General features: G+C 36.8%; 1 protein-coding gene across 8 annotated transcripts in view; it reads right to left on the bottom strand.

The window, feature by feature from the left end:
* Positions 1-247: 247 nt before the first annotated feature.
* LARP1B (La ribonucleoprotein 1B) overlaps positions 248-27301 on the bottom strand; it is a 132651-nt gene continuing 105597 nt past the window's right edge. For 5 of the 8 annotated variants that reach the window (XM_025268053.2, XM_025268054.2, XM_025268050.2 and 2 more), the window contains exons 15-19: positions 17171-17331; positions 16677-16821; positions 4222-4331; positions 3376-3503; positions 248-2253 (exon numbers count right to left, since the gene is read on the bottom strand). In XM_025268053.2, coding sequence (XP_025123838.1) covers positions 2008-2253; positions 3376-3503; positions 4222-4331; positions 16677-16821; positions 17171-17331 — 790 coding nt within the window. In that variant the 3' untranslated portion in view covers positions 248-2007. Of the gene's footprint in view, positions 2254-3375; positions 3504-4221; positions 4332-16676; positions 16822-17170; positions 17332-27301 lie in introns of those variants that run through there. The other 3 variants (XM_044930422.1, XM_025268052.2, XM_025268055.2) reach the window with 3 other exon arrangements.

The raw sequence follows: 27301 nt of genomic DNA, 5'->3' as shown, positions 1-27301 counted from the left end.
CGTGATTTAGCTAAATAAACTATGACACATCCACATGCTACAATACTATATAACTTGTAAAAGTCATGGTGTAGAAATATTAATAACCAGAAAATGCTTATCTCTACAAGTAAAAGCAGGTGATAATGCTGTATGTATAGCATGATACTGATTTTGTTTTTTCCTTTTTTAAAAAAGTACTTTATTTTCATCTTTGTGCTTTTCTAAATTTCCCAATGTACATGTATTGTTTTTATAATCAAAATAATATGATAAAACTAATTTATTACACATCACAAAACTCTTGATTATTGTATTTTCACATAAAATATACAATTTTCATATACAAATTTCAAATATACATTTGCATATTTAGGTGAGTGGAAGTAATCTTAATGTTAAATACAGGTTTCAGACGTAAGTGTTCAACACAAAAAGGGTATTGAGAAAGATTTTTAGATCATTTCAAGAGAGCACTCAAAGCTAATAAGCATGGTTTGGAAAGTCCTCACTGAAAAGCCAGAACTACATATGCATGTAAGAAAACATTTTAAAATGTATTATCTAAATCTATTTGTTTTACTTTTGATTCTCTTCCCAAGATCTAAGTAGATTTTCTGAATATTCAAATTTGACAGTTTCTTAGAAGTAATATATCAAGATGACTTCCCAAATATTAAATATTATACAACTACAGATTATTGCTTATTCATGGGAAATAAAGTAATGAAAATCTCTTATTTATTAAAGGCTAGTCCATTTATCCAAAGAAAATATGTATTTCAATATTGTCATTCTATAACGACAAGACATCAAAGAGAAAATAATAAATTAATTTAGTATCTTAAATTAGTTGCTTCTTCCCAATACAGGAAAATATATGTTAAATAAAAATGGATATAAGTTTAACACTAAAACTTCATTCAAAAAATACAATGGTCTTCTACTAGAATTTGAAAATTACAGCTTTTCAACTATATTCTAAACAAAAATAATTAAAATTCAATTCAAATAATTTAGAATAATTGCTTTATTTTAATTCCCACAAAAACTAAAACTATCATTTACATCAGTTGCAACAGTAATAAAAATTAGAAGTAAATTTGTCTTTGAAAACACTTATAAGCATAAAACAAAACTAAAAGACACAAAAAAGGAAAAACTAGGTATTCCTTTTAAACTGAGGATAATCTGACTACTTGTGACATACAGACCTGCAGATGTACAAAGAGCAAATGCATTCAAAACAGTGCAAGATTTAATTAACTTAGGACAGTATTCCAACCAATCCCAACTCCAATTTCAATTACTTGTGCAGGTTTATATAGTCACAAAAAGTAAATCCATCCTAATATATAATTGACTGATGTCAATTCAGAACACTCCACATCAACACAACAATAACTATGGAAGTCATGAAGTATGACTTGGTCGGGGAGGGGAAGCAAAACCCAACATTCAAGGTGCATATACTTCAATATAACTGCAATATATCTATTCTTTCGAAAAAAAAAAAAAAATTTTTTTAAACCATACATCTAAAAGAAAAGCAATTGTGGTATTTCACATTCTTTTTCTGAATTTTAAAAAAATATATACGTAATCTTCCTTTGTTTTTGATAAGTTCAAATATGAATTGATAATGGGGTAATTGGATTCTTTAAGAGAGCTCTACAGAAGAGATGAATACAACATACTATATCTTCTTTAAGAAGTATGAGCTGTAATGTTAGGCATTCCTTGTGATGTTTTTATATATTTAAGGAAGGCTGTTCTTGTAAACAATAGCTTTGAAAAAGAAATACTGAGACTAAAATATATTACTAGAGGATCTCTATAAAAGGTTACCAAAACTATCCTTAGTGAAATCAAGGCAACATTTTTAGAATTTATCCTGCTAGAAAAAAATGCTACCATTTTTCTTCCTTCTTCTTTTTTCTGATTATCACAATTAAACATCAGAAGATTTTCCCAAATAAATACTGATGTAAATGTTGATTTCAAGGGTAAACAACTTTTGTTAAGAGTCTATTTCTCAGGCAGTTCACCATTTGTTGGGACAGAGGCAGCATTGTTCTGGTGTGAATTGTCACTGGACTCCTGTGAAGTGTTCCTTCTGGGAGAATTTACTGGAACCTGAAGCTGATTAGCAGGTGTAGGCTTAGCAGCACTTGGTGGCTTTGTAGAGGAATTAGATGGAAGTCTATGACGATTACTCTCCTCACCAGAAGTAGATGAATGTCTTTTTCTTCCAAACTCCTCACCAATAGGGGGCTGCAAGTTATGAAAGACAACATAGTGATGATTTTACTATTTTTTTCTCCCTTCAAAATCTAAGGTCAGAGTTTTCTAACAGAGGGAAACTTTAGATTTTATTAGTACAAGGAAAATGTAACAGAAATTTAAGGTATTAAACTTAAACTTCCTTCCTATCAGTTAATTCTTTCATTCAACACATGTTTATTAAGCTTCTCCTATGTTTTAGGGCTTGAACTATATGGTAGAGCATAAACATACACTGGGTTCCATAACTCTGGGAAAACGTTTCAGAGAGGCTATTTTTGTTCTTTATGCAACTTTCATCAAGTGCAAAGCATTTATAACTCTAATCTTTTCCTTCTCCAAACTTCTACTCTATTTAAAAGCAGAGGTCTGAATTCTTGAACACTCTTCAGACAGGGCAAAAGTCACTATAATATTATAAAGCAAGGACATCTTTGTGACAGAACTGGCTGGACCACTCTGGAAACACAGCTCTATAATTCCAGAGATGTCGGTACTTCTATTAACTGCACCCCTGGACTATCAAATCTATTTACACAAAACTGTAAGACAAACAAATTATAGTACCTAGTTTACCTTTCACCTCTCTCTTTTCTGCTCCTTTTGCTTCTTCTTTCCTTGTTTCTCTTTTCTCTTCTTTCCCCTTTTCCTTTATCTTATGCTCATTCCATTCTCTTTAAAAAATGTTTCCTTTTCCTCTTGAAATCAAATTGGTTAAAGTGACTGACAACTCCACTGTGGTTATATAAGATATTAACATTTAGGGACTGTGGGTAAACTGAGTATATGGGAATTCTCTATACTATTTTTGCACCTGTTTTGTTTTTGTCTTCCCTTTTTGGCCTCATGGTATGTGGGATCTTAGTTCCCTGACCCAGGATCAAACCTGTGCTACCCGCATTGAAGTGTAGAGTCTTAATCACTGGATTACCAGGGAAGTCCCATTTTTGCACCTATTTTAAAGTTTGATTTCAAAACTAGAAAGTTGAATTTTCAAAATGAAAGTTAAAAAATAAAAATTATAAAATTAAAGTTAAGAAAGTCACTGATAAGCCCAAATAGCTCAAATATAAGAGTAATAAAAATAATACAGTGAAAGAATTTAAAACTTACATCAACACGGAAGTCTTCCAGCTTCTTAAAGCTACAGAGGTATTCCTGAAGTTTGGGGTCAATAGATTGTGTTTTAGATTGAGAATATTTTAAATAAGCCCAAAACTTTTCTAATCCATACAGCTGACCTAGTAACAAAAAATATATACAATAAAATATATAGAATCCTTAAGAAATGATTCATATTGACTATGTCTTACCAGCATTAAGCCATGTCTTCTAATATACACTTTATTTAGATCTTGAGGCTAACACTGTAATGAATAATGGCAGCTAACATTTATTAAGCATTTGCTATATAACAGGTATTATTTAAGTGGTTTATTGTATATTAAACTAATTTGAACTATATACCACCCTGTTATATAGGTGCTCTTGTGTAAATATTACTGATGAGTCAACTGAGTTAAGCAAGTTAAACAAGGTTAAATTAAGCAACTTAACCATGGCCACAGAGCTACTAAGGGGTGGAAATGGAATTCAGACTCTAGCCCAGAGCCTGTATTGTTACCCACTATACTATTTCACCTTTCCGAGCACACTTACTCATATTACATAGAATTTTCACATAATGGAAGGAACATCAGTGAGTAGTCATGTAAGTCAAAGGAATAATGACAAAATGCAAATCCATAAAGAAACTCTTGGGAGTGATTATTTTCCAACATCTCACATGAAAAACCTTCTTACTATATGGTGCTCCATCCTTTATAACAAATCATAATAGTGGCCTGAAAGTCATATTAGTCTGTCCCCCACCCCCCAAAAAAGGATACAATCTCCCTATTTATTGACAGATTCATATTTACAATTTTCAAATTGAATAAAGTGTTGTTTTGTTTTTACCAGATTCGTAGTCTTTCTTGGTTTCTTCTTGGAAATCCTTAAAAATTTCGTGTCTGAATTTTTTTTCCAGTCCATAACTATAAAACCTGAACAGACATTCTAATCCATACCTGTGTAGGGGGAAATGGTTTATAATAAAATTTTCGCTATGACAATGCAAATAATAATACTTAACAGCACTGACATAAGCAAACATGGCACAAATAATCCCAAACAAGAATGTTTAAATGTATGTAGTTTTTTAATCCACGTCTGGTTTTCCTATTTTTGTTGACTCGGGCACAGTATCTCATGGAGGTATACTAGAGATGTGCAAAATAAGAGGCAGCCCATGAACAACTAGAGCGTGGCTTCTTTGAACAGACAGAGGATCTCTTCCTGTTATTTCTGAAGAACTCCTTGGTATTTCAAAAGATTTAGTGACAAATTGGCAGTTTTAGATTTTTTTCCAACCAAGGCTTGCAATGGTGCTTTAGTACATGGTATTAAATGCTCTTGAACATAATCTCTACTCTAGGAAAATAAAGACCATACTCTTGGGTCATAGACCCTAGGTGTGGTTGACCCAATCAACTATAAAGTGAAGTGAAGTTGCTCAGTTGTGTCTGGCTCTTTGCAATCCCATGTAGCCCACCAGATTCCATTGTCTATGGAATTTTCCAGGGAACAGTACTGAAGTGGGCTGCCATTTCCTTCTCCAGTGGATCTTCCCAACCCACAGATGGAACCCAGGTCTCCCACGTTGCAGGCAGATGCTTTACCATCTGAGCTACCAGGGAAGCCCCAACTTTAAAGGGACAAACCTAATTAAAACTGTCTTCTAAGACAGCCTTCCTGTTTATAAAGCACATTAAATAAAAGATAATTTGCCAAAAGAATTGTATCACTGCATAAATCAGAAAGTAAATTTCTTTCTTCTCACAACCACCTAGAGAACCTGAGACAAGTTTTGGACAGTGGATCAAGAAAGTACGTAGTCTCAACCTGCAACTAATGGGGATGAGCAGAATCCATGAGAGTGAACATGGATAAGTCGATGGACAACAGTAAAGGTGCCATCTAGCTCATTCAACTAAAACATGCTACAATTTAAAAACTTCCTCACTTAGAATCTCTAAATTATTCTGGGCACCTCAGTGGAGGAGAGGCAACATTTTTTTATTCCTGGTAACATAACACTGCCTAGCCATTATTCACAAGAGGACATGTGTATGCATATGTCTTTTGTAACCAGCTTATTTAAAATGGAGTGATGGTGTGCCTGGAAGAATAAACAAATTTCTTGGCAAGGTGCCAAGAGAAATGTGGACTTACCAACCACACTAACCTGAGTCCTTTCGTTTGGTAGCCATAAATGATGCTTTTCCTTGAGTTTGTCTGACTGAGGACTCACGAAACAACAGTTAAGAATGAAAAACCTATCTTAAAACTCTTCTTATGGGATCATATTATATTGATACCAGTGGTCCTCACCTTGACTACATATATGGACCACTGAGGGAACTTTTTAAAAAATGCAGGCTCCACTCCAAACCAATGAAATCATAATCTCTTGGGATGAAGCCGAGGCTTCTTTCTTTATGGAAAGCAGAACTGAGAAAATTTAGGTTATACTGAGTGAATGATATTTTAGAGGAATATTAGGATTCTTGGAGAAGGCAATGGCATCCCACTCCAGTACTCTTGCCTGGAAAATAAAATGGACGGAGGAGCCTGGTAGGCTGCAGTCCATGGGGTCGCTAAGAGTCGGATACAACTGAGCGACTTCACTTTCACTTTTCACTTTCATGCATTGGAGAAGGAAATGGCAACCCACTCCAGTGTTCTTGCCTGGAGAATCCCAGGGACGGTGGAGCCTGGTGGGCTGCCGTCTATGGGGTCGCATAGAGTCAGACACGACCGAAGTGACTTAGCAGTAGCAGCAGTAGGATTCTACTGGTAAAGGACAACTGACTACTACAACCTCTGGATTTCCAGTTTTTTAGAAAACTAATTCCAAAGATCAAAAGCATGACATTAATACTGCAACTCAAATATGTAGCATTAATGCTGGAGGAAAGAGAAGGGGCATAGGACCAGCCTCTCAGCTGTCATTTATTCACTGACCCATCACTGTGAGACAGCTTAGATGAGTGGAAAACATAAAAGCTGAGAACCAGAAAGAACTATATTTGAATTCTAGTTTATAATCATATCTCTAAAAATGAGGGTAATAATATCCTACTTTTCAATGTCAGATAATATTTGTAAAGCACTAAAAAACCAGACCTGGCATATTGCAGATATCTATGAAACGTTGTTTCTCTCCTTCCTTCTTTGAAATCATCTTATGCTAATGTTAGTTAATGGATATATTTAGTACTGGTCTTCTTTCTAATAAGAATAATCACTTATTGAGCATATCAGGCAATATGTTAAGCCCTTTAAATGTTGTGTTTTCTTTTTTAAATCTTCACAATAACCCTACGAGGGTATCTACCATAGTTTCCCCCACTTTATAGATAAAGAACCTAAAGCTTACTGGGATTATAACTTGCCAAGGTCACAGTAAGTTAATGGGTTTGATCTGAAAGCCTTCAGGTGCTTAACCATTGAGCTATACTTGCTAAGGAATAGCTAATCCAGTCTCATCATGAACACTGCAGAAATAGATAAAATTATAACACTGTTTTAAAAATCTATATACAGGATAGCACAGGAACAAAGAAGGAGAGTTGCCAATCTATACTTGGATAGAAAAGTTATTAGAAAGTCCTGAGGAACAAATAAAAATTGTTTGCATAAGTACCAAAATATGATGAGACTAATTATAACAAAAGCTTTAAAACTTAGTTCTAACAGTAAGAAAAATATTTTACCTTGTGACAGTCAATACAACACATATTTGTATACATAAAAACATACATAAGTTTTGAAAATAATTTTAAAATTTGCATTTATCTGTGAATTATAAAACATATTAACTTCACTATCATCAGTGAAGTCTCATATTTTCTATGTAAAATACAAATTATTTATTTATATGGCAGTGCTTGGGTGCATCTCAAAAATGACAGAATGATCTCTGTTCATTTCCAAGGCAAACCATTCAATATCACAGTAATCCACATCTATGCCCCAGCCATTATTGCTGAAGAGGCTGAAGTCAAACAGTTCTATGAAGACTTACAAGACCTTCTAGAACTAATAAAAGATGTCCTTTTCATCATAGGGGACTAGAATACAAAAGTAGGAGTCAAGAGATACCTGGTGTAACAAGCAAATTTGGCCATGGAGTACAAATGAAGCAGGTCAAAGGCTAAAAGTTTTGCCAAGAGAATGCACTGGTCATAGCAAAGACCCCCTTTCAACAACACAAGGAAAGAATCCACACATGGACATCACCAGATGGTCAATACTGAAATCAGATTGATTATATTCTTGGCAGCTGAAGATGGAAAAGCTCTATACAGTCAGCAAAAACAAGACCTGAAGCTGACTGTAGCTCAGCTCAGGAGCTCCTCATTGAAAATTGAGGCTTAAATTGAAGAAAGTAAGGAAAACCACCAGACTATTCAGGTATGACCTAAATCAAATCCCTTATGGTTATACAGTGAAGGTAACAAATAGATTCAAGGGATTAGTAGATCTGGTAGACAGAGTGCCTGAAGAACTACGATGTAAGTTCATAACACTGTACAGGAGGCAGTGACCAAAAACATCCTAAAGAAAAAGAAATGCAAGAAGGCAAAATGGTTGTCTGAGGAGACATTACAAATAGCTGAGAAAAGAAGAGAAGCAAAATGCAAAGGAAAAGGGGAAAGATATACCCAACTGGATGCAGATCCAGAGAATAGCAACTAGAGATAAGAAGCCTTACATGAACAGTGCAAAGAAATGGAGGAAAACAATAGAATGGGAAAGACTAGAGATCTCTTCAAGAAAATTAAAGATACCAAGGAAACAGTTCATGCAAAGATGGGCACAAAAAAGGAGAGAAATGACAAGGACCTAACAGAAGCAGAAGAGATTATGAAGAGGTGACAAGAATACACAGAAGATCCAAATAATCATGATGGTGTGGTCACTCACCTAGAGCCAGACATCCTGGAGTGTGGAAGTCAAGTGGACTTCAGTAAGCATTACTACAAAGGCAGTGGAGGTGATGGAATTCCAGCTGAGCTATTAAAAATCCTAAAAGACGATGCTGTTAAAGTGCTGCACTCAACATGCCAGCAAATTTGGAAAACTCAGCAGTGCCCATAGACCTGGAAAAGGTCAGTTTTCATTCTAATCCCAAAGTAAAGCAGTGCCAAAAAATGTTCAAAATGTCACACAATTGTGCTCATTTCACATGCTAGTAAGGTAATGCTCAAATCCTTCAAGACAGTCTTCAACACTACATGAGTAGAGAACTTCCAGATGTTCAAGCTGGATTTTAAAAAGGCAGAGGAACTAGAGATCAAATTGCCAACATCCGCTGGGTCATAGAAAAAGCAAGGGAATTCCAGAAAAACATCTACTTTGCTTCACTGACTACACTGAAGCCTTTGACTTTGTGGATCACAACAAACTGTGGAAAATTCTTGAAGAGATGGGAATACCAGACAACCTGACCTGCCTCCTGAGAAACCTGTATGCAGGTCAGGAAGCAACAGTTAGAACCAGACATGGAACAAAGGTCTGGTTCAAAACTAGGAAAGATGCACATGAAGGCTGTATACAGTCACCCTGCTTATGCAGAGTGCATCCTGTGAAATGCCAGGCCGGATCAATCACAAGCTGGAATCAAGATTGTCAGAAGAAATATCAACAACCTCAGATATGCAGATGATACCACTCTAATGTCACAAAGCAAAGAAAAACTAAAAAGTCTCTTGATGAGGGTGAAAGAGGAGAGTGAAAAGGTTGGTTTAAAACTGAAAGATTGTTGTTAAGCCACAAACGACTCCAGTAATTCTTGGTGTCCTGAAGGGAGGAATTCCATCCAGGGCCAGTGACGAGGCTTGATCACTCAGAGCTTCTGTGTGATAAAGTTTAGATAGAGAAAGCTTCTGACATAGACATCAGAAGAGGGCATAAAGAGTGCCCCCCTGCTGGTCTTCAGCCAGATGTTATATAGCTACTAGCGGTTTGCCGTCTATGGGGTCCCACAGAGTCAGACACGACTGAAGCGACTTAGCAGCAGCAGCAGCAGCAGTCAGCTAATTAGAGAAAGGAAATGTCTCCAAACTCAGAGACTGGCACCAGGCCCCTCACCCACAACATGCATTTTGAAATAACAATGGCATAAGGTGAGTTGCCCCAGCCATAAAATGATTGACATGAATCTTGAAGAAAGGCAGGTTCTCAAGCAAATACAGTCTCATTAACATAGCTTAAGAGAACATTTGCATGAGTAAAACATACTGGTTTGTCAAGTAGGTTCATGAGTCTTAGGTAGAAACAACTTGAAGACAGAGTCTAGGGTCAATGCATAGTTCATTAACATAGCTTAAGACAAACATTTCCAAAACAAAAACGCATCTCATCAGCTAGCTCAAGGTTTGAGAAACGTTAAGTTCTGGTGGAGCCAGGTGTCCTCACGGAAACACAGAATTTAAAAGAAACCTCTTTTTAAATTTGGTTCAGGTCAGTTCAATTCAGTTGCTCAGTTGTGTTTGACTCTTTGCAACCCCATGGACTGCAGCACACCAGGGTTCCCTGTCCATCACCAACTCCTGGAGTCTACTCAAACTCATGTCCATCGCATCAGTGATGCATTCCAACCATCTCATCCTCTGTCATCCCCTTCTCCTTCCACCTTCAATCTTTCCCAGGGTCTCATTAAATGAGTTGGTTCTTCGCATCAGGTGGCCAAAGTATTGGAGTTTCGGCTTCAGCATCAGTCCTTCCAAAGAATATTCAGGACTGATTTCCTTGAAGATTGACTGATTGGATCTCCTTACAGTCCAAGGGACTCTCAAGAGTCTTCTCCAACATCACAGTTCAAAAGCATCAATTCTTTGGCACTCAGATTTCTTTATAGTCCAATTCTCACATCCATAGATGACTACTGGAAAAAACATAGCTTTGACTAGATGGACCTTTGTAGGCCAAGTAATGTCTCTGCTTTTTAATATGCTGTCTAGGTTGGTCATAACTTTTCTTCCAAGGAAGAAAAAACAGACATTTTCCAGTCCTGTGGCCACTGCTGAGTTTTTCAAATGTGCTGGCATATTGACGTAGCACTTTCACAGCATCATCTTTCAGGATTTGAAATAGCTCAACTGGAATTCCATCACCTCCACTAGCTTTGTTCGTAGTGATGCTTCCTAAGGCCCACTTGACTTCACATTCCAGGATGTCTGGCTCTAGGTGAGAGATCACACCATCGTGGTTATCTGGGTCATGAAGATCTTTTTTGTATAGTTCTTCTGTGTATTTTTGCTACCTCTTCTTAATATCTTCTGCTTCTGTTAGGTCCATACCATTTCTGTCCTTTATTGAGCCCATCTTTCCATGAAATGTTCCCTTGGTATCTTTAATTTTCTTGAAGAGATCTCTAGTCTTTCCCATTTTATTGTTTTCCTCTATTTCTTTGCACTGATCACTGAGGAAGGCTTTCTTATGTCTCCTTGTTATTTGGAACTTTGCGTTCAGATGGGTATATCTTTCCTTTTCTCCTTTGCCTTTACCTTGTCTTTTCTCAGCTATTTGTAAGCCCTTGTCAGACAACCATTTGCCTTTCTTTTTCTCGGGAATGGTCTTGATCACTGCCTCCTGTAAAACGTCATGAACCTCTGTTTTTAGTTCTTCAGGCACTCTATTAGATCTAATCCCTTTAATCTATTTGTTACTTGCACTGTATAATCATAAGGGATTTGATTCAGGTCATACCTGAATGGTCTAGTGGTTTTCCCTACTTTCTTCAATTTAAGTCTGAATTTGGCAATAAGGAGTTAACGATCTGAGCCACAGTCAGCTCCCAGTCTTGTTTTTGCTGACTGTATAGAGCTTCTCCACCTTTGCCTGCAAAGAATATAATCAATCTGATTTCGGTGTTGACCATCTGGTGATGTCCATGCGTAGGGTCTTCTCTTGTGTTGTTGGAAACTGGCTGAATATTCTTATGGCTGAAAAATATTCCATTGCATATACATACCGCATCTTTTTTATCCATTCATTCTCTGAAGGGCATTTCGGTTGTCTCCAGTTCAGTTCAGTTGTCGCTCAGTCATGTTCAATTCTTTGTGACCCCATGGACTGCAGCACACCAGGCTTCCCTGTCCATCACCAACTCCCGGAGTTTATCCAAACTCATGTCATCCAACCATCTCATCCTCTGTTGTCCCCTTCTCCTCCCACCTTCAATCTTTTCCAGCATCAGGGTCTTTTCAAATGAGTCAGTTCTTCACATTAGGTGGCCAAAGTTTTGGAGTTTCAGCTTCAGCATCAGTCCTTCCAAGGAATATTTAGGACTAATTTCCTTGAAGATTGACTGGCTGGATCTCCTTACAGTCCAAGGGACTCTCAAGAGTCTTCTCCAACACCACAGTTTGAAAGCATCAATTCTTTGGTGCTCAGCTTTCTTTGTAGTCCAATTCTCACATCCATACATGACTACTGGAAAAACCATAGCTTTGACTAGATGGACCTTTGTTGGCAAAGTAATGTCTCTGCTTTTTAACACGCTGCCTAGGTTGGTCATAACTTTTCTTTCAAGGAGCAAATGCCTTTTAATTTCATGGCTGCAGTCACCATCTGCAGTGATTTTGGAGCCCAAAAAAATAAAGTCTGTCACTGTTTCCATTGCTTCCCCATCTATTTGCCATCTTGGCTATTGGGAACAGTGCGATAAACATGGGAGTGCTCTTCTCTCTTCAAAATACTGTTTTCATTTCCTTTGGGTATATACCCAGTAGTGGAACTGCTGGGTCACATGGCAGATTATTTTTAGTTTTTTGAGGAATCTCTTTATTGCTTTCCATAGTGATTGGACCAATTTACATTTCCACCAACAGTATATAAAGGTTCCTTTTTCACCACATCCTCAACAGCAACTGTTATTTTTTGTTTTCTTGATGCCATTCTAATGGGAGCATAATTCTTAAATTTTAAGTGTGAATGGAGAGATCACTATCTAAGGCTAGAGGGAAACCCATTCAGATCTTATTCAAAAACTGCATTTTGATGAAGATGATGAAACAAACATACCTCCAAACATAACGTATCCTTCCTCTTTCCAAGCAGGTAGGTCCAAACTTATCCACAAACGTCAGAGCCTCTCTCTTTCTAAAATTATTTTGATTATTTCTCTTTTTTCTTAGATAATAGCTTAGCCAAAATTTTTTCAGTGCCCAACCCCAATTCCTCAAGCTTCACTTTAGCCTTATTCCTGCTCAGTCTTCCTTTTTTTAACTTTATTTTTAATTGGAGGATAACTAACAATATTGTGATGGTTTATGACATACATCACTGCACAGTCTTCCTTATTCATACAGAATAAAGAAGTCTCTCTAGAAACAGATTTAAGATGGCACTCACCTTCTCCTATGAGACCAAGTCATGCACTCATCTCCTGTGAGACCATCAAAATCACAACTAGCTGTTTAACAACAATTGACAGGACACTGGGACCCAACAATGACAAAGGACTAGGAATCCCCAGAGAATGTGACTTTGAAGGCCAGCAGGACTGACTGCAGGACTTTCACAACCGTTAATTGGTTATGCCCCAGTACAAATATTAATAAAAACTTTTTTAAAAAAAAAGAAGTCTCTGAAAAACCATTCAAAGAGTTGAAGCCAATGTGAAATTCTCTTCTCAATAACTGCTTTCTCACTTTCTCCTCATCTCTGTATTCAGGTCTAACACTCCTTTCGTCTTTTCCACATTCCACAGGAAAATAAACCTATTCTAGGAGTCCTAGGCATTCCTTGGGCTGTGGTCAATACCTGCAGGCAACTTTGTTGACAGGATTTTCAGCAAAGTGGCTGGTAGGGAACTTGCTTAAAGATTAATATAGCTGGGGGAGGGTTTGGCTTGACAAAGAGGCACAGTATTACCCTCCTCTTTGGCTGTGGTGTTAACAGAAAGCCTCAACTCCATCACCCACCCTTGTAGTTGATACACATGCGTAGTGGTGTGCGGGCCAATAGCCCGAGCCTCTGTGCTTGCAAGGAGGTTCGAGATGCACGTGGCCACCCTATTTAAATTTGCATAGAAAAGGTGAAAAAATCTGGACACTTGTAGTTTGTTTCGTCCTGCCGCTTAAGAGAGAGAGAAAATATGTCTGACACTTGCTGTCTATTTCCTCCGTTTGGAGACCCTTGGCCTTCCTGCCTGTTACCCTCTCAAAAGTCAACATTCATAAAACTAAGATCATAGCATCTGGTCCTATCATTTCATGGCATATAGATGGGGAAAAGGTGGAAACAGTGATAGAATTTATTTTCTTGGGCTCCAATCACTGTGGACAGTGACTACAGCCATGAATTGAAAAGGTGCTTGCTCTTTGGAAAGAAAACTATGACAAACCTAGACAGCACATTGAAAAGCGGAGACATCAGGTTGCTGCTGACAGTCTGTATAGCCAAAACTATGGTTTTTCCAGTAGTCATGTACGGACGTGAGAGTTGGACCAAAAAGAAGGTTGAGTACTGAAGAATCAATGCTTTGGAATTGTGGTGCTGGAGAAGACTCGAGAGTCCCTTGGACAGAAAGGAGATCAAACCCGTCAATCTTAAAGGAAATCAACCCTGAATATTCATGGCAAGGACTGATGCTGAAGTTGAAGCTCCAATACTCTGGCCGCCTGATGCGAACAGTCAACTCATTAAAAAAGATCCTGATGCTGGGAAAGATTGACAGAAGGAGAAGAAGGGGGCGACAGAGAATGAGATGGTTGAATGGCATCACCGACTCAATGGACATGAGTTTGAGCAAACTCTGGGAGATAGTGAAGGACAGGGAAGTTTGGCGTGCTGCAGTCCATGGGGTTGCAAAGAGTCCGACACGACTGAACAACTGACCTACAATTTACTTGGCTGAGTCAGGTCTTAGTTATGCTACATGGGTTCTTCATTGCATCATGTGGAATCTGTAGTAGTTGCAGCATGCGGACTTAGTTGCCCCACGACATGGAGGATCTTAGTTCCCTGACCAAGGATGAACCCACGTCCCCTGCATTTACTATTTTTTTAAGTAAGTTAAAACCATTAAATTGATTTCAACCCATTAATGGGTAGCATACCACAGTTTGAATGAGAATATCTAGATCAGGCACTATGAAGAATAGTACAGAGAAAAGTGAAAAATAGAACTACCATATGACCGAGCAATCTCATTCCAGAGCATATATCTGGAGAAAATTATAATTTGAAAAGATACATGCACCCCAATGTTCACAGTAGCACTATTTACCATAGCCAAGATATGGAAGCAACCTAAATGTCCATCAACAGATGAATGGATAAAGAAGATGTGTACATATATACAATGGAACCTACTCAGCCATAAATAATGCCACTTGCAGCAACATGGATGGACCTAGAGATTATCATACTAAGTGAAGTCAGACAGAGGAAGACAAATATCATATAATATTATATATGGTATCTAAAAAGATGATACAAATGAACTTATTTATAAGACAGAAACAGACTCACAGATCTTGAAAACAAACTAATGGTTATCAAAGGGGAAAGGTAGGGGTAGGGATAAATTAGGAGATTGGGATTAACATATACACACTACTATATATAAAACACATAATTAGCAAGGACCTACTGTATACTACAGGAAACTACTCAACCTATCTGGGCAAAGAATCTGGAAAAAAATGGATATATGTATAAATGAATCACTCTGCTGTACATCTGAAACACAGCACTATAAATCACTATATATATATATATATATATACACATATATAATCACTATATATATAAATCACTATACCCCAATATAAAATTTAAAAAAAACCTTTTTTTAAAGAAATGGCAAATTTTGCCTTTTGTGCCAACTCAGATTAACTGGCAGTAGCCATTAAAGGTGTGAGAAGAAAGACTATAAATTTGAATTCAAGAACAATATTAAATAATGCTGGGATTGATTAGAGATGTCAGTAATGAGGTATACATGCCATTTATCTATCATTCCTGATCAAGATTCTAGATGAAAACGAAATAGGCTTTATTTTTACACAAGTCAGTGCAAGTGTAAAAAAAAAATTTTTTTTTTTTTTTTCAGAAAAAAGTTTTTGCAGCATCTTGTATTTCTCTTGAAGATCACAAATTGATTAACAATGGGTTCTTATTTGAGCTTTACAAGAGAACTCCACAGATCCAATCACACATGGATTATGGAGTACTACAGTATTTACGACTGAAGAAAACATGCATATAAGTGGACCCATTCAGGTTCAAATCGGTATTGTCGAAGGGTTAACTGTAGTAGGAAAAAATGAGATTGAACAGGTGAGTCCGGAGGTATCATGAAAGGCCTTACTTCTTGTCTCAAGGAATCTTAACAATTGGTTTGGCTCTAAGCATGTATCAGTTTGGGGATGTATATATGCACATCCAAGGGAAATCTGTAATGGTGGGGGCAAGAGAGAGAAAAATGTCTTTCAAATTTCATTTGGCTTTTGTACCAGCCACTAAGACAGTTTCAGACAGTCCCACCTCCTGATATACACAAACCTGTGTAGTTCCCTCCTATATTATACCAGGGTTGGTTTGTGTGAACACAATAATATGGCAGAAGTGATGTTAGTTTCAGGTGTAGGTTATGTAAGACATTGAAGCTTCCATCTGGGAAGTTCTCCTCTTTCTTAGATCATTCACTTTGAGTGAAGTCATATGGTGAAATGTCTATGGGGAGGCCTAGGTGGTGAGGTACTTAAGCCTCTTGCCAATATCTAAGTGAATGAGCTTGAAGAAGATCCTCTAATCTCTTCAGAGACTGCAGCCCCATCCAATACCTTGACTGCAATCCTACAGGGGAACTGAGCCAGAGATTCTCGGTAAAGTTGTTCCTGGAGCCTTGACCCTTAGAAACTATTACCTAATAAATGTTTGTTATTTTAAGCTTTTAATTTCTGGAGTATTCTGCTATCCAGCAATAGAAAACTAATACAATCTTTTCCTTAGCTATCACATGGTATTTTCACAGTCCAAAATCAGACTACTTCAGGGACTTCCCTGATGGTTAAGAATCTGCCAGCCAATGCAGGGGACATGGGTTCTATCCCTGGGTCAGGAAGATCCCACATGCCATGGGGCAACTAAGCCCGTGAGCCACAACTACTGAGCCATTTGAACTAGAGCCTGTGCACCGAAACGAGAGAAGCTACTGCAGTGAGAAGCCCATGCACTTCGTGCAACTAGAGAAAGCCCATCCATAGCAATGAAGACCCAGTTCAGCCAAAAATAAATTAACTTTAAAAAATAAAAACTCCCTCCAAGTGTAAAAATAGGAGAAAATATTTGACCTGTAATTTTCTTTTGCATCTTCCCAAGCAAGTTGTCTAAATTCCTCATACATTTTTTTATTGAAGTGATCTCTGAGGAAAAAGGACCAGAAACGAAAGAGGGTATTCATTTCTTGGGACTGGCCAATTCCCAAGTGTTTTCTCTCTGAAAAAAGTCAAAATGGCAGACATTTTACACAGCATAAAATAAAGAAAGCTGAAATACATTAATCCCCAAAACATATGTGGGTTTCTTCTAAACAAAGAAGAATCATTTTTCTGACTCATTGCTCAAGTTTAAGCATTTGTCAATAGTAATGAGAACATAGTAAAGTTTATTCCCTAATGTATCTAAACTATAAAATACTTGAATAAAGAATATATAAAAACATTTAAGGTAATTAAAACAAAACAAAATAAAAGAATATTTTAACCTGATATTAAATGTTACAACTTGAATTTTTTACAATTATGTTTTAATCTTAAAGATGACTATATAAAGGAAAGCATCTTACCACTTAGGCATCTTCTACGATACTTGTGGTACACTTGTTGGGTAAAGCCGTTTTCCTTCAAAAGTTCATGAGAAGGGTGTTGGAACTTGGGGAATGAATGAGGAGTACATCCATAACTTCCTATTAGTGGTGCACCTTCTGAAGGCGAAGCATTTGAACTGCTGTTTGAGGGGGAAAAAAACCTTCAAACTGAAATATCGAGAACCAAGTGTTTAAAACAATTTGCACTGTTTGTTACTGAGAGTCTGAACAGTGAAGGCATTAGCCCCTAAAACTCTCTTAAACTAATGATACACAGCTATTCATGTTCAACACATGGGTTAATTCAGAAGTAGATAAAGGACATAGTCATAAATCCTCAAACTGAAACAGTAAGTAGAAGCAGATAACTGACCAGCTAGCTTACTCCTCTTTTCCAGATCTGTTAATTTAGTTTATATTTATTTTTTTCTTATGGTACTGGAGAAATTTTCAATTTTTATGAGTAATTAGGTTAATAACATAAATTGAAAAAGTAGAAATGAGGAATAAAATCCGGCACACAGACAATATTTTCATTATCCTAAAGACATACCTACAACTCTGTAAATCAATTTCACCTCTGAAATTTCACCTATATCCATCTTTTCCTTTTCATCTTCACTCTATTATTCAAATTGAGGCTTTCCTCCTTTCACTTGAACTAACTGGTGTCTGGGTTTTTCCAACCTCCTTCCTCTATGCTGTCACCAAAGTGATCTTCCTAAAACTGATTTACATCACTGGTTCTCAATATGTGGTCTGCAGATACTTAGAGGGGTTTCCAAGAACCTTTCAGAAAGCCTGCAAGGTCAAAACTATTTTCAAAATTCTAGACATTATTTGCCCTCTTCGTTGTGTTCACTTTTATACTGATGGTTCTAAAGCAATGCTGTATAAAACTGCTGATGCAAACTGAAGCATTGGCACCAAACCTTACTTACTACTGGTTGTATTATTCACTGCTATGTAATACTTGAATTTTTTTCTTTTGCCAGTTTTATCTTAGAGATCCTTGATGAAGCAAACAAAATTAACTTTATGAACTATCAACACTTGAGTACGTCTTACTGCGTGTGACAAAATGGGACAGAAGCTTTAGTTTTGCAAAATGAGAATGTTCTGGAGATGTTTCACAACAATGCGAATATACTTAACACTGCTGAACTGTACTCTTAAAAATGGTTAAGATGGTAAATTTCATTCTGTGTGTTTATTATAACAATCAGGAGGAGAAAAGCACTTTTGAAGCATACCAAGTATGATCAAGCTGTTGTTATGGACTGTTTGTTGACTTGCTAACCCCCAATGTGATGGTTTTAGGAGTAAATATGTCATGATGGCAGAGCCTTCATGAGTGGGATTAGTGCCCTTACGAGAGGAGATATAAGAGTACTTCCCGCTCTCTCGGCTCTCTGCTACATGAGGATACAACAAGATGGTCATGAGCAAACTAGGAAGCAGGCCCTCACCAAACACAGGATCTGTGGGCACCTAAATCTCAGATCTGTGAGAAATAAACACTTGCTATTTAAGCTCCTCAGTCTATGGCATATTTGTTACAGCAGTATTATGATTGTTGTACTAAGTCAAAGCACTCCTGAAAAAAACTTGTGACCTGGACTAGCTGATTTTTTTCATGGAATACCATTTTTAATTAGAAGATTAACCAACAACTTAGTTATTCAGACTTTGTTTTGGCTCAGGCATTTCCTTGAAAATGAAAACATGAATCTGTTTGTTTCCTCAACAAAATGTTGAGGAAAAATCCAAATTTCATGCAAAAATAAGGATTTTGGAAACTTTTTATTTGTTACCATAAGTGTAATAGTTTCCACTCATATCTAAACACTTACCTAATGAAATCAGTGGCTTTTTTTGTTTAAGACTTTGTGTGTGTTGTAAAATATATATGATATTTGTAATTTTAATCATTCTTAAGTGTAGTGGCTCATCAGTATTATATATTCACATTATATCACTACTATCTCTAACAAAAACTTCTTTATCATCCCCAACAAAAACTCTATTCATTAAATAATGAATAATACTTTCCCTCTCCCTGTAGCCCCCAATAAATTCTATTCTACTTTGTCTTTGAAATTTGACTATTCTAGGTACCTCATATAAGTGGAAGCATACTAAATTCATCCTTCTGAGTCTGCCTTGTATCACTAAGCATATTTGTTCTCAAGGACCATTCATGTCGAGGCTTAAATCAAAATTTCATTATTCTTTATGGTTGAACCACATTCCATTGTATGTATATACCTATTGTGTTATCTAGTCATATGTTGATGGACTATGTATTGTTTTTACCCTCTGGCTATTATGAATACTGCTTCTATAAACATGGGCATAAAAATATCTGTTCAACTGACACTTTTCATATCTTTTGGATATAGATTTGGGAGTAAAATAGCTAGGTCATACGGTAATTCTATGTTTTACCATTTTGAGAAAATGCCAAACTGTTTTCCACAATGGCTGCAGCATTTTATATTTCCAAGAGCAAAGCACAAGGTTCTAATTTCTCCACATCCACACAAACATTTACTTTCAATTTTTTTGATTATACACATCTGTATTAGCTCAACTGCCATAACAAGATACCACAGACTGGGTGGCTTAAACAATAGAAATTTCTATTCTCACAGTCCTAGAGGCCTGAAGTCCAAGATCATAGTGCAAGAACTGTTGGTTTCTCGGGAGGACCAAGGAGCCTGGTGGGCTACAATCCATGGGGTCGCAAAGAGTCAGACACGACTGAGCAACTTGTGTGTGTGTGTTGAAGTTGTTTGCCGGGGTCCAGCCCCAGCTGATCCAGGGTATTCGAAGGAGAGACGGCGTAGGCGAGGGTCAGGAAACAACTGCTTAATTAAACGTTAATTAAGGATATAAAGAATAATAGAATGAGGATAGCTCAGTAGGAAAATTCAGTGGAGAAAAGAGGCTGAGTAGCTTGGTTTACGCGGGAGACCAATAAAACTTCAAGACAAGAAGTTTGCACCACTTATGTAGGCCGCAGGCGTCCTTCCGTTCTCCCGAAGGAGAGGAGACACTGAGGCCTCCCCAGTCGGATCTTAGAAGCCCAGGCATAATTAGCAAGCATGGCGGGTTCCGCGCTCCAGATGGAGACTCAGCCAGAATTTGAAAGAGAGAATGACATGGGGAGACAAGTTTTGGTGAACAAGGCCCGCACTTTATTTTCCAAAGTAGTTTTTATACCTTAAGTTGTGCATAGAGGATAATGGGGGAAGGGGTGGAGTCATGCAAGGACAGTAGTTCCTGGTCCTAATCTAAGCCAGGCTTTCAAACTTATCATATGCAAAAGTTCAGGTGATTTACATCAGCTTCTGGCCAGGAGGCCTGTTAACATCTGTAAGCTAACTCTCTTTTCAGAGAGAGGTAGTGGGGGACAGCCCCCCATAAAGTCAGAGGTGTAGGTGAAAGCACAAAGCAAAAAGTAGGCAGACTCTGGTTTGGGGGGTAGATGCTCGAGAATTTCCAGGGGGACTCCTGAGGCTCGATCCCACCTTTGCATATGCGGAGCCTCCTTCCTCATGACCTTTGTCATGGGCAGAGTTCCTCACGCTGGCTCCCGGCAGTGATAGAATTCCAGTTGAGCTATTCCAGATCCTGAAAGATGATGCTGTGGAAAGTGCTGCACTCAATATGCAATATGCACTCAATATGCAATATGCCGGCTCCTGGCATGTTGAAGATTTTCTCAGACTATTAACCCCCTTATCAGATATATAATTTGCAAATGTTTTCTCCTATTCACTAGGTGGGTTTCCCTGGTGGCTCAGATGGTAAAGAATCTGTCTGTAATGCAGAGACCTGGGTTCGATACCTGGGTGGGGAAGATCCCCTGGAGGAGGGCATGGCAACCCACTCCAGTATTCTTGCCTGGAGAATCCCCTTGGACAGAGGAGCTTGGCAGGCTACAAAGAGTCCATGAGGTTACAAAGAGTCAGACACGATGGAGTGACTAAGCATAGCACATTCAGTAGGTTGTCTTTCCACTTTGATAGTATTCTTTTTTTATACAAAAGTGCATAATTGTGACGAAGTAAAATTTATCTGTTTTTCTCATTGCCTGTGCTTTGGTGTCATGCTCAAGAAACTACTGTCAAATCTAGCATCATAAAGATGTTCCCCTATGTTTTCTTCTAAGAGTTTTATAGTTTTAGCTCTTAGGTTTATGTCTTCAATCCATTTCAGTTAATTTTTTTGTATCTGGTATAAAGTATGGATCTCATCCTTTTACACACTGGATATCCAGTTTTCCAGCACTGTTTGTTAAAAAGATGATTCTCTCTTTCATTGAACAACACCACTGTAGAAAATAAACTGACCATATACGACAGTGTTTATTTCTAGACTCTTTTTTCTGTTCCATTAGTCTACATGTCTGTCCTTAAGCCAAGACCAAACTGTTTTAATTACTGTATCCTTGTAGTAGCTTTCAAAGTTGGCAAGTGTTGGTCCTTCGATTTTATTTTTTTTAAAGGTCATTTTGGCTTTTCAGGGTTCCCTGCAATTTTATAAAAAATTGAGGATAAGCTTTTTCCATTTTTGCAGGGACTGTGTCAAATATATATAGATCACTTAGAACTGTAATAATGTCTTAACAATGCTAAGTCTTCCTATCCATGAAAATGGGCTGTCTTTCCATTTATTTAGGTCTACTAAAATTTTTTAGTTTTCAGTGTGTGTCTTTTGCTTCCTTGGTTAGATTTATTCCTAAGTATTTATTTTTTTAAGATGCTAATGTAAATAGAATTGCTTTCTGAATTTCTTTTTCAAATTGTTCAGTGCTGCATATAGAAAGACAGCTGATTTATATCTATTTTGAACACAGGAATTCCAGCATAACAGTGAATACCAATGACAAAAGCATGTATCCCTGTCTTATTCCTGATCTTAGGATGACAGCTTTTAGCCTTTCACCAGAGTATAAGGCCCACCATGGGTTTCTCATAAATATCTTTTATCATGTTGGGGAATTTTCCCTCTAATTTTAGCATTCTAAGAGTTTTTAATCATGAAAGGACAGTGGATTGTATCAAATAACTTTTCCATGTCAGTTGAAATGATTACATAGTTTTTCCCCTCGGTTCTATTAATATGATGCATTATATTGGTTTCCTTACATTATATTGAATCACATACTACTGGGATAAATCCTATTTGTCATGGTGAATAATCCTCTTAATACACTGTTAGATTTAATTTGCTAATATTTTTTGAGGACATATGCATTTATAAGGGGTACTAGTATGTAATTTTATTTTCTTGTGATGCCTTTATCTGGTTTTGGTATTAGGGTAATGCAGGCCTCAATAGAATAACTATTCCCTTCTCTTCAGTTTTTTGAAAGAGTCTGAGGAGAGTTAGTGCTAACTCTTCTTCAAATATTTGGTAGAATTCACTAGTGAAACCATTTGATTCAGAATTTTGTTAGAGGTTTTTGATTACTGATTCAATCTCTTTATTTCTTATAGGTGGGTTGAATTTTTTATTTTTTATTAAATTAGTTTAGGTAATTTATGTGTTTCAAGAATTTATTCCAGGTTATGTAATTTGATATATAACAATTGTTCATAGTATTCTCTTAGAATCCCTTCTATCTCTGTAATGTCAGTAATAATGCCTCCATTTTCATTTCTGATTTGAGTTTCTTGCATCTTCTTTTTTTTCCTTCATGGATGAGAAATCCAAGATACAGAGGGTCAAATGTATTTTCTAATTTCCACTGTAATTTCTTCTTTGACCCATGGGGTACTTGCTGCTGCTAAGTCGCTTCAGTCGTGTCCAACTCTGTGTGACCCCATAGACGGCAGCCCACCAGGCTCCCCCGTCCCTGGGATTCTCCAGGCAAGAATACTGGAGTGGGTTGCCATGGGGTACTTAAGAATACGCTATTTAATTTCTACATATTTGTGAATTTTCATTTTCCTTCTGTTAGGGATTTCTAACATCCCATTGTTGTCAGAGAAGATACTTTGTGTGATACCTCTTTTAAAATTTATTAGAAATTCTGTTCTGGTTAAACATATAGTCTATTGTGAATGCCCCACGTGATCTTAAGAATTTGTATTCTTCCATTGTTAGGTGATACGGCCTTCCCTGATAGATCAGTTGGTAAAGAATCCGCCTGCAAAGCAGGAGACCCTGGTTCCATTCCTGGATCAGGAAGATCTGCTAGAGAAGGGATAGGCTACCCACTCCAGTATACTTGGGCTTCCCTTGTGGCTCAGCTGGTAAAGAAATCACCTGCAATGCAGGAGGCTTGGGTTCGATCCCTGGGTTGGGAAGATCCCCTGGAGAAGGGAAAGGCTACCCACTCCAGTATTCTGGCCTGGAGAGTTCCATGGACTGTATAGTCCATGGGGTCGCAAAGAGTCGGACACGGCTGAGAGACTTTCACACTATTCACACGCTATTGTTAGGTGAAAAATTCTTAAATGTGTTAGGTCTAATTGCCTTATAATGTTGTTCATGTACTCTATTTTGTTTATCATTTTATGTTGGGTTGGTTGATCTATGCATTATTGAAAGCAGGGTATTGAAATCTCCAATTATGCTTACAGAATGTTTATTTCTTCTCTTATTTCTGTCAATTTTTGTTTCATATATCTCCTGAGGGGCTGTTATTAGTTACATAAATGCTATGTCTTCTATATTGAACCTTCTATTAATATATAATGTCCTTATCTCTTGTATTTTTCTTATAGTTTGTCTGATATTAAAACAGCTATCCTAGCTCTCTCAAATGTACATCTTTTACCATCCTTTCACTTTCAATCTATTTGAGTCTTTGAATTTAATATGAGTCTCTGTAGATGTATATAGTTGGATCATGTTTTTTACCATTCTACCAATCTCTGTCTTCTGATTGGAAAATGAAGTCTATTCATATTTAAAGTAACTGCTGGTAAGGAGGGACCTGCCATTTTGTTATTAGTTTTCTATATGCCTTATAGATTTGCTGTCCCTCACTTCCTCTTACTAACTTTTGTGTTGCTTCTTTTTCTTCTGAGTAAAATATTTTGACTCTCTTCTCATTTCCTTTTATATATGATCTATAGATATTTTCTTTGTGGTAGTCATGAGGATTATAATTAACAAAAACTCTACTCTTATACATATCTGTTCCCTACTTTCTGTTACTGATTAAATCTTTATATAGTATATAACAAAGCAGTAATTTTTTAAAAGTTATTTGTCTTTTAAAATAACATAGAAAGTAAAAAGTGGAGTTATAAGTTAAATTACAGTAAAACTCTTACCAAAATTGCTTCTTTCTTCATATGTGTTCACGTTACTGTCAAGTGTCCATTTCAAACTGAGGACTACCTTTAGCATTTCTTACTGGGCAAATCTAGTGGTAACAAACTCCTTCAGCTTTTTTTTTTTTTAATGAATACTTTATCTTTTAAAGAAACATTAGCATTATGGCAAATTGAGTGGAAGGTATAGAGATTTCCCTTATACCATCTATACTCCCTGCTCCCCAGACCATGGCCTCCTCCACTATCAACATCCAGCACATCTACCACCAGAGTAGTAACATTTGTTACAACTGACCAATCCACACTGACATTATAATCACCCAAAGTTCACAGTTATATTAGCCTTTACTCTTGGTGCTGTGCATTCTATACTTTATAACAAGAAGTAGCTATCATTACAGTGTCATACATAGTATTTTCACAGCCTAAAAATCCCGAGTTCCAACTATTCATCTCTCCTTCCCCTCAACCCCTAGAAAAAAAAGTCTTTCTATCCATCGTTTTCCTTTTCCAGAATGTCAAATAGTTGAATTTTACAGTGTATAGCCTTTTCACTTAGTAATATGCATTTAAGGTTCTTCCATGTCTTTTCATGGTTTCATAGCTCATTTCTTTTTTACTACCAAATACTATTTCATTGTTTGGACATATCACAGTTTATCCGCTTGCCTACTGAAGGACATCCTGGCTGCTTCCAAATTTGGGCAATTATAAATAAAGTTGCTTTAAATATCCATGCACAGATTTTCATGTGGACATAAGTTTTCAGCTCCTTTGGGTAAGTACCATGGAGGCTGACTGCTAGATGGTATGTAAGAGTATGTTTAGTTTTGTAAGAAACTTCCAAACTATCTTCCAAATGGCTGTACCATTTTAGATTCCAAACTATTGCCAGTGAATGAGAGTTCCTGTTAATCCATATTCTCACCAACATTTATTAGTGATGTCAGTGTTCTGGATTTGGCCATTCTAACAGGTGTGTTGTACAATCTCATTGCTGTCTCACTTTTCCAATTCCCTGATAATATACGATGTGGATGGAGTATCTTCATGTGCTTATTTGCCATTTGTATATCTTATTTGGTGAGGTGTCTGTTAGGTCTTTGGCCAATTTTATAACAGGTGCTTTTTAATTTTTTGTTTTGTTTTGTTTTACTATTGAGTTTTAAGAGTTCTTTAAGAGCTTTATTGTTGAGTTTTATTGTATATCACGGACAATAGTCCTTTCTCAGATGTGTCTTTTATAAATATTTTCTGCCACTCTGTGGCATGTCTTTTCATTCTCTTGGCAGTGTCACTCATAGAGCGAAAGTTTTCCACTTTTATTAAGTCCAGCTTCTTGATTTCTTCCTTCACAAACTTCACTTTTGGCATCATATCTAAAAAGTCAACAACCAACCCAGGATCGTAGATTTTCTCCTGTTATCTTCAAGGAGTTTTATAGTTTTGTGAGGTCTCTGATCCACTTTGAGTTAGTTTTTGAGAAGCATATAAGATCAATGTTTAGACTTTTTAACATATGAATGTCCAATTGTGCTAAGCACCATTAGTTAAAAAGATTATCTTTGCTCCACTGTATTGCCTTTGCTCCTTTGTCAAAGACCATTTGACTTTATTTATGTGGATCTATTTCTGGGCTCTCTAGTTTGTTCCATTCATATATTTATCTAATTTTTCACCAATATCACACTGTTTTGATCACTGTAGTTTTACAGTAAGTCTTGAAGCCAGGTACTATCAATTTTCCAACTTTGTTCTTTTTAAATATCATGTTGGCTATTCTGGGTCTTTTGCTTCTCCACAAAAACTTTAAGAATCAGTTTGTTAAAATCCACAAAATAACTTCCTAGGATTTTTTTATTGGAATTGTTTTGAATATGTAGATCTAGTTGGGAAGAACTGACATCTTAACAGTACTCTTTCTATCCATGAACATGGAATATAACTCCATTTATTTAGTTTTTTTTTTTAATTCCTCTTATCAGTTTTATACTTTTCTTCATATAGATCTTGTACATATTTTGGGCAGGGTGATAATGCAAATAGTATTTTGCCCTTAATTTCAAATTCTACCAGTTCATTGCTGGTACATAGGGAAGTGATTCACATTTGTATATTAACCATGTAACCTGATTATTTATGACTTTCTACATAAACAATAATGTCATCTGTGAGCAAAGACAGTTTTATTCCTTTTTTCTAAATCAATGTATCTTTTGTTTCTTTTTTGCTCCCTTCAGGCTTTATCTCTGTCTCTCAAATTTGAAGCGCAGTGTTGCCAGATAATGAATTCTTAGTTGACAGGTTTTTCCCCCCTGCACTTTGAATATATCAGTTTACTGGCTTTTGGCCTACAAGGATTCTGCTGAGAAATTGGCTGATACGTTTACTAAGGATCCCTTGTATATGATGAGTATCTTCTCTTGTGCTGCTTTCAGGATTTTCTCTTTGTCTTTGGTTTTCAATAGTGTGATTATAAAGTGTCTTGAAGTTAGTCTCTTCTGGTTTATCCTACTTCAAGTTCATTAAGCTTATCAGATCTGTAGATTCATGTATTCCATCAAGTTGGGAGCCACTATTCTTTCAAATATTCTTCTTGCCCCCTTTCTCTTTTCCTTCTGAAATTCCCACAGTGTGTGTACTGGTCTAGTTCATGTATCTGACAGATTCCTTAGATACTGCTTGACTTTTCTTCATTCTTTTTGTTCCTCAGATTTGATAATTTAAACTGTTCCATCTTTAAGTCTGCTTATTCTTTTCTTTCTGTTTGATGAAAGCTACTTTTGAACCCCCTGGTATATTTTTCATTTTA

The sequence above is a fragment of the Bubalus bubalis genome, chromosome 17 (genome assembly GCF_019923935.1).
Source record: "Bubalus bubalis isolate 160015118507 breed Murrah chromosome 17, NDDB_SH_1, whole genome shotgun sequence".
In the NCBI taxonomy this organism is placed as follows: Eukaryota; Metazoa; Chordata; class Mammalia; order Artiodactyla; family Bovidae; genus Bubalus; species Bubalus bubalis.
The sequence above is the reverse complement of the archived record's forward strand: the minus strand, read 5'-3'. Positions and strand labels throughout refer to the sequence as shown.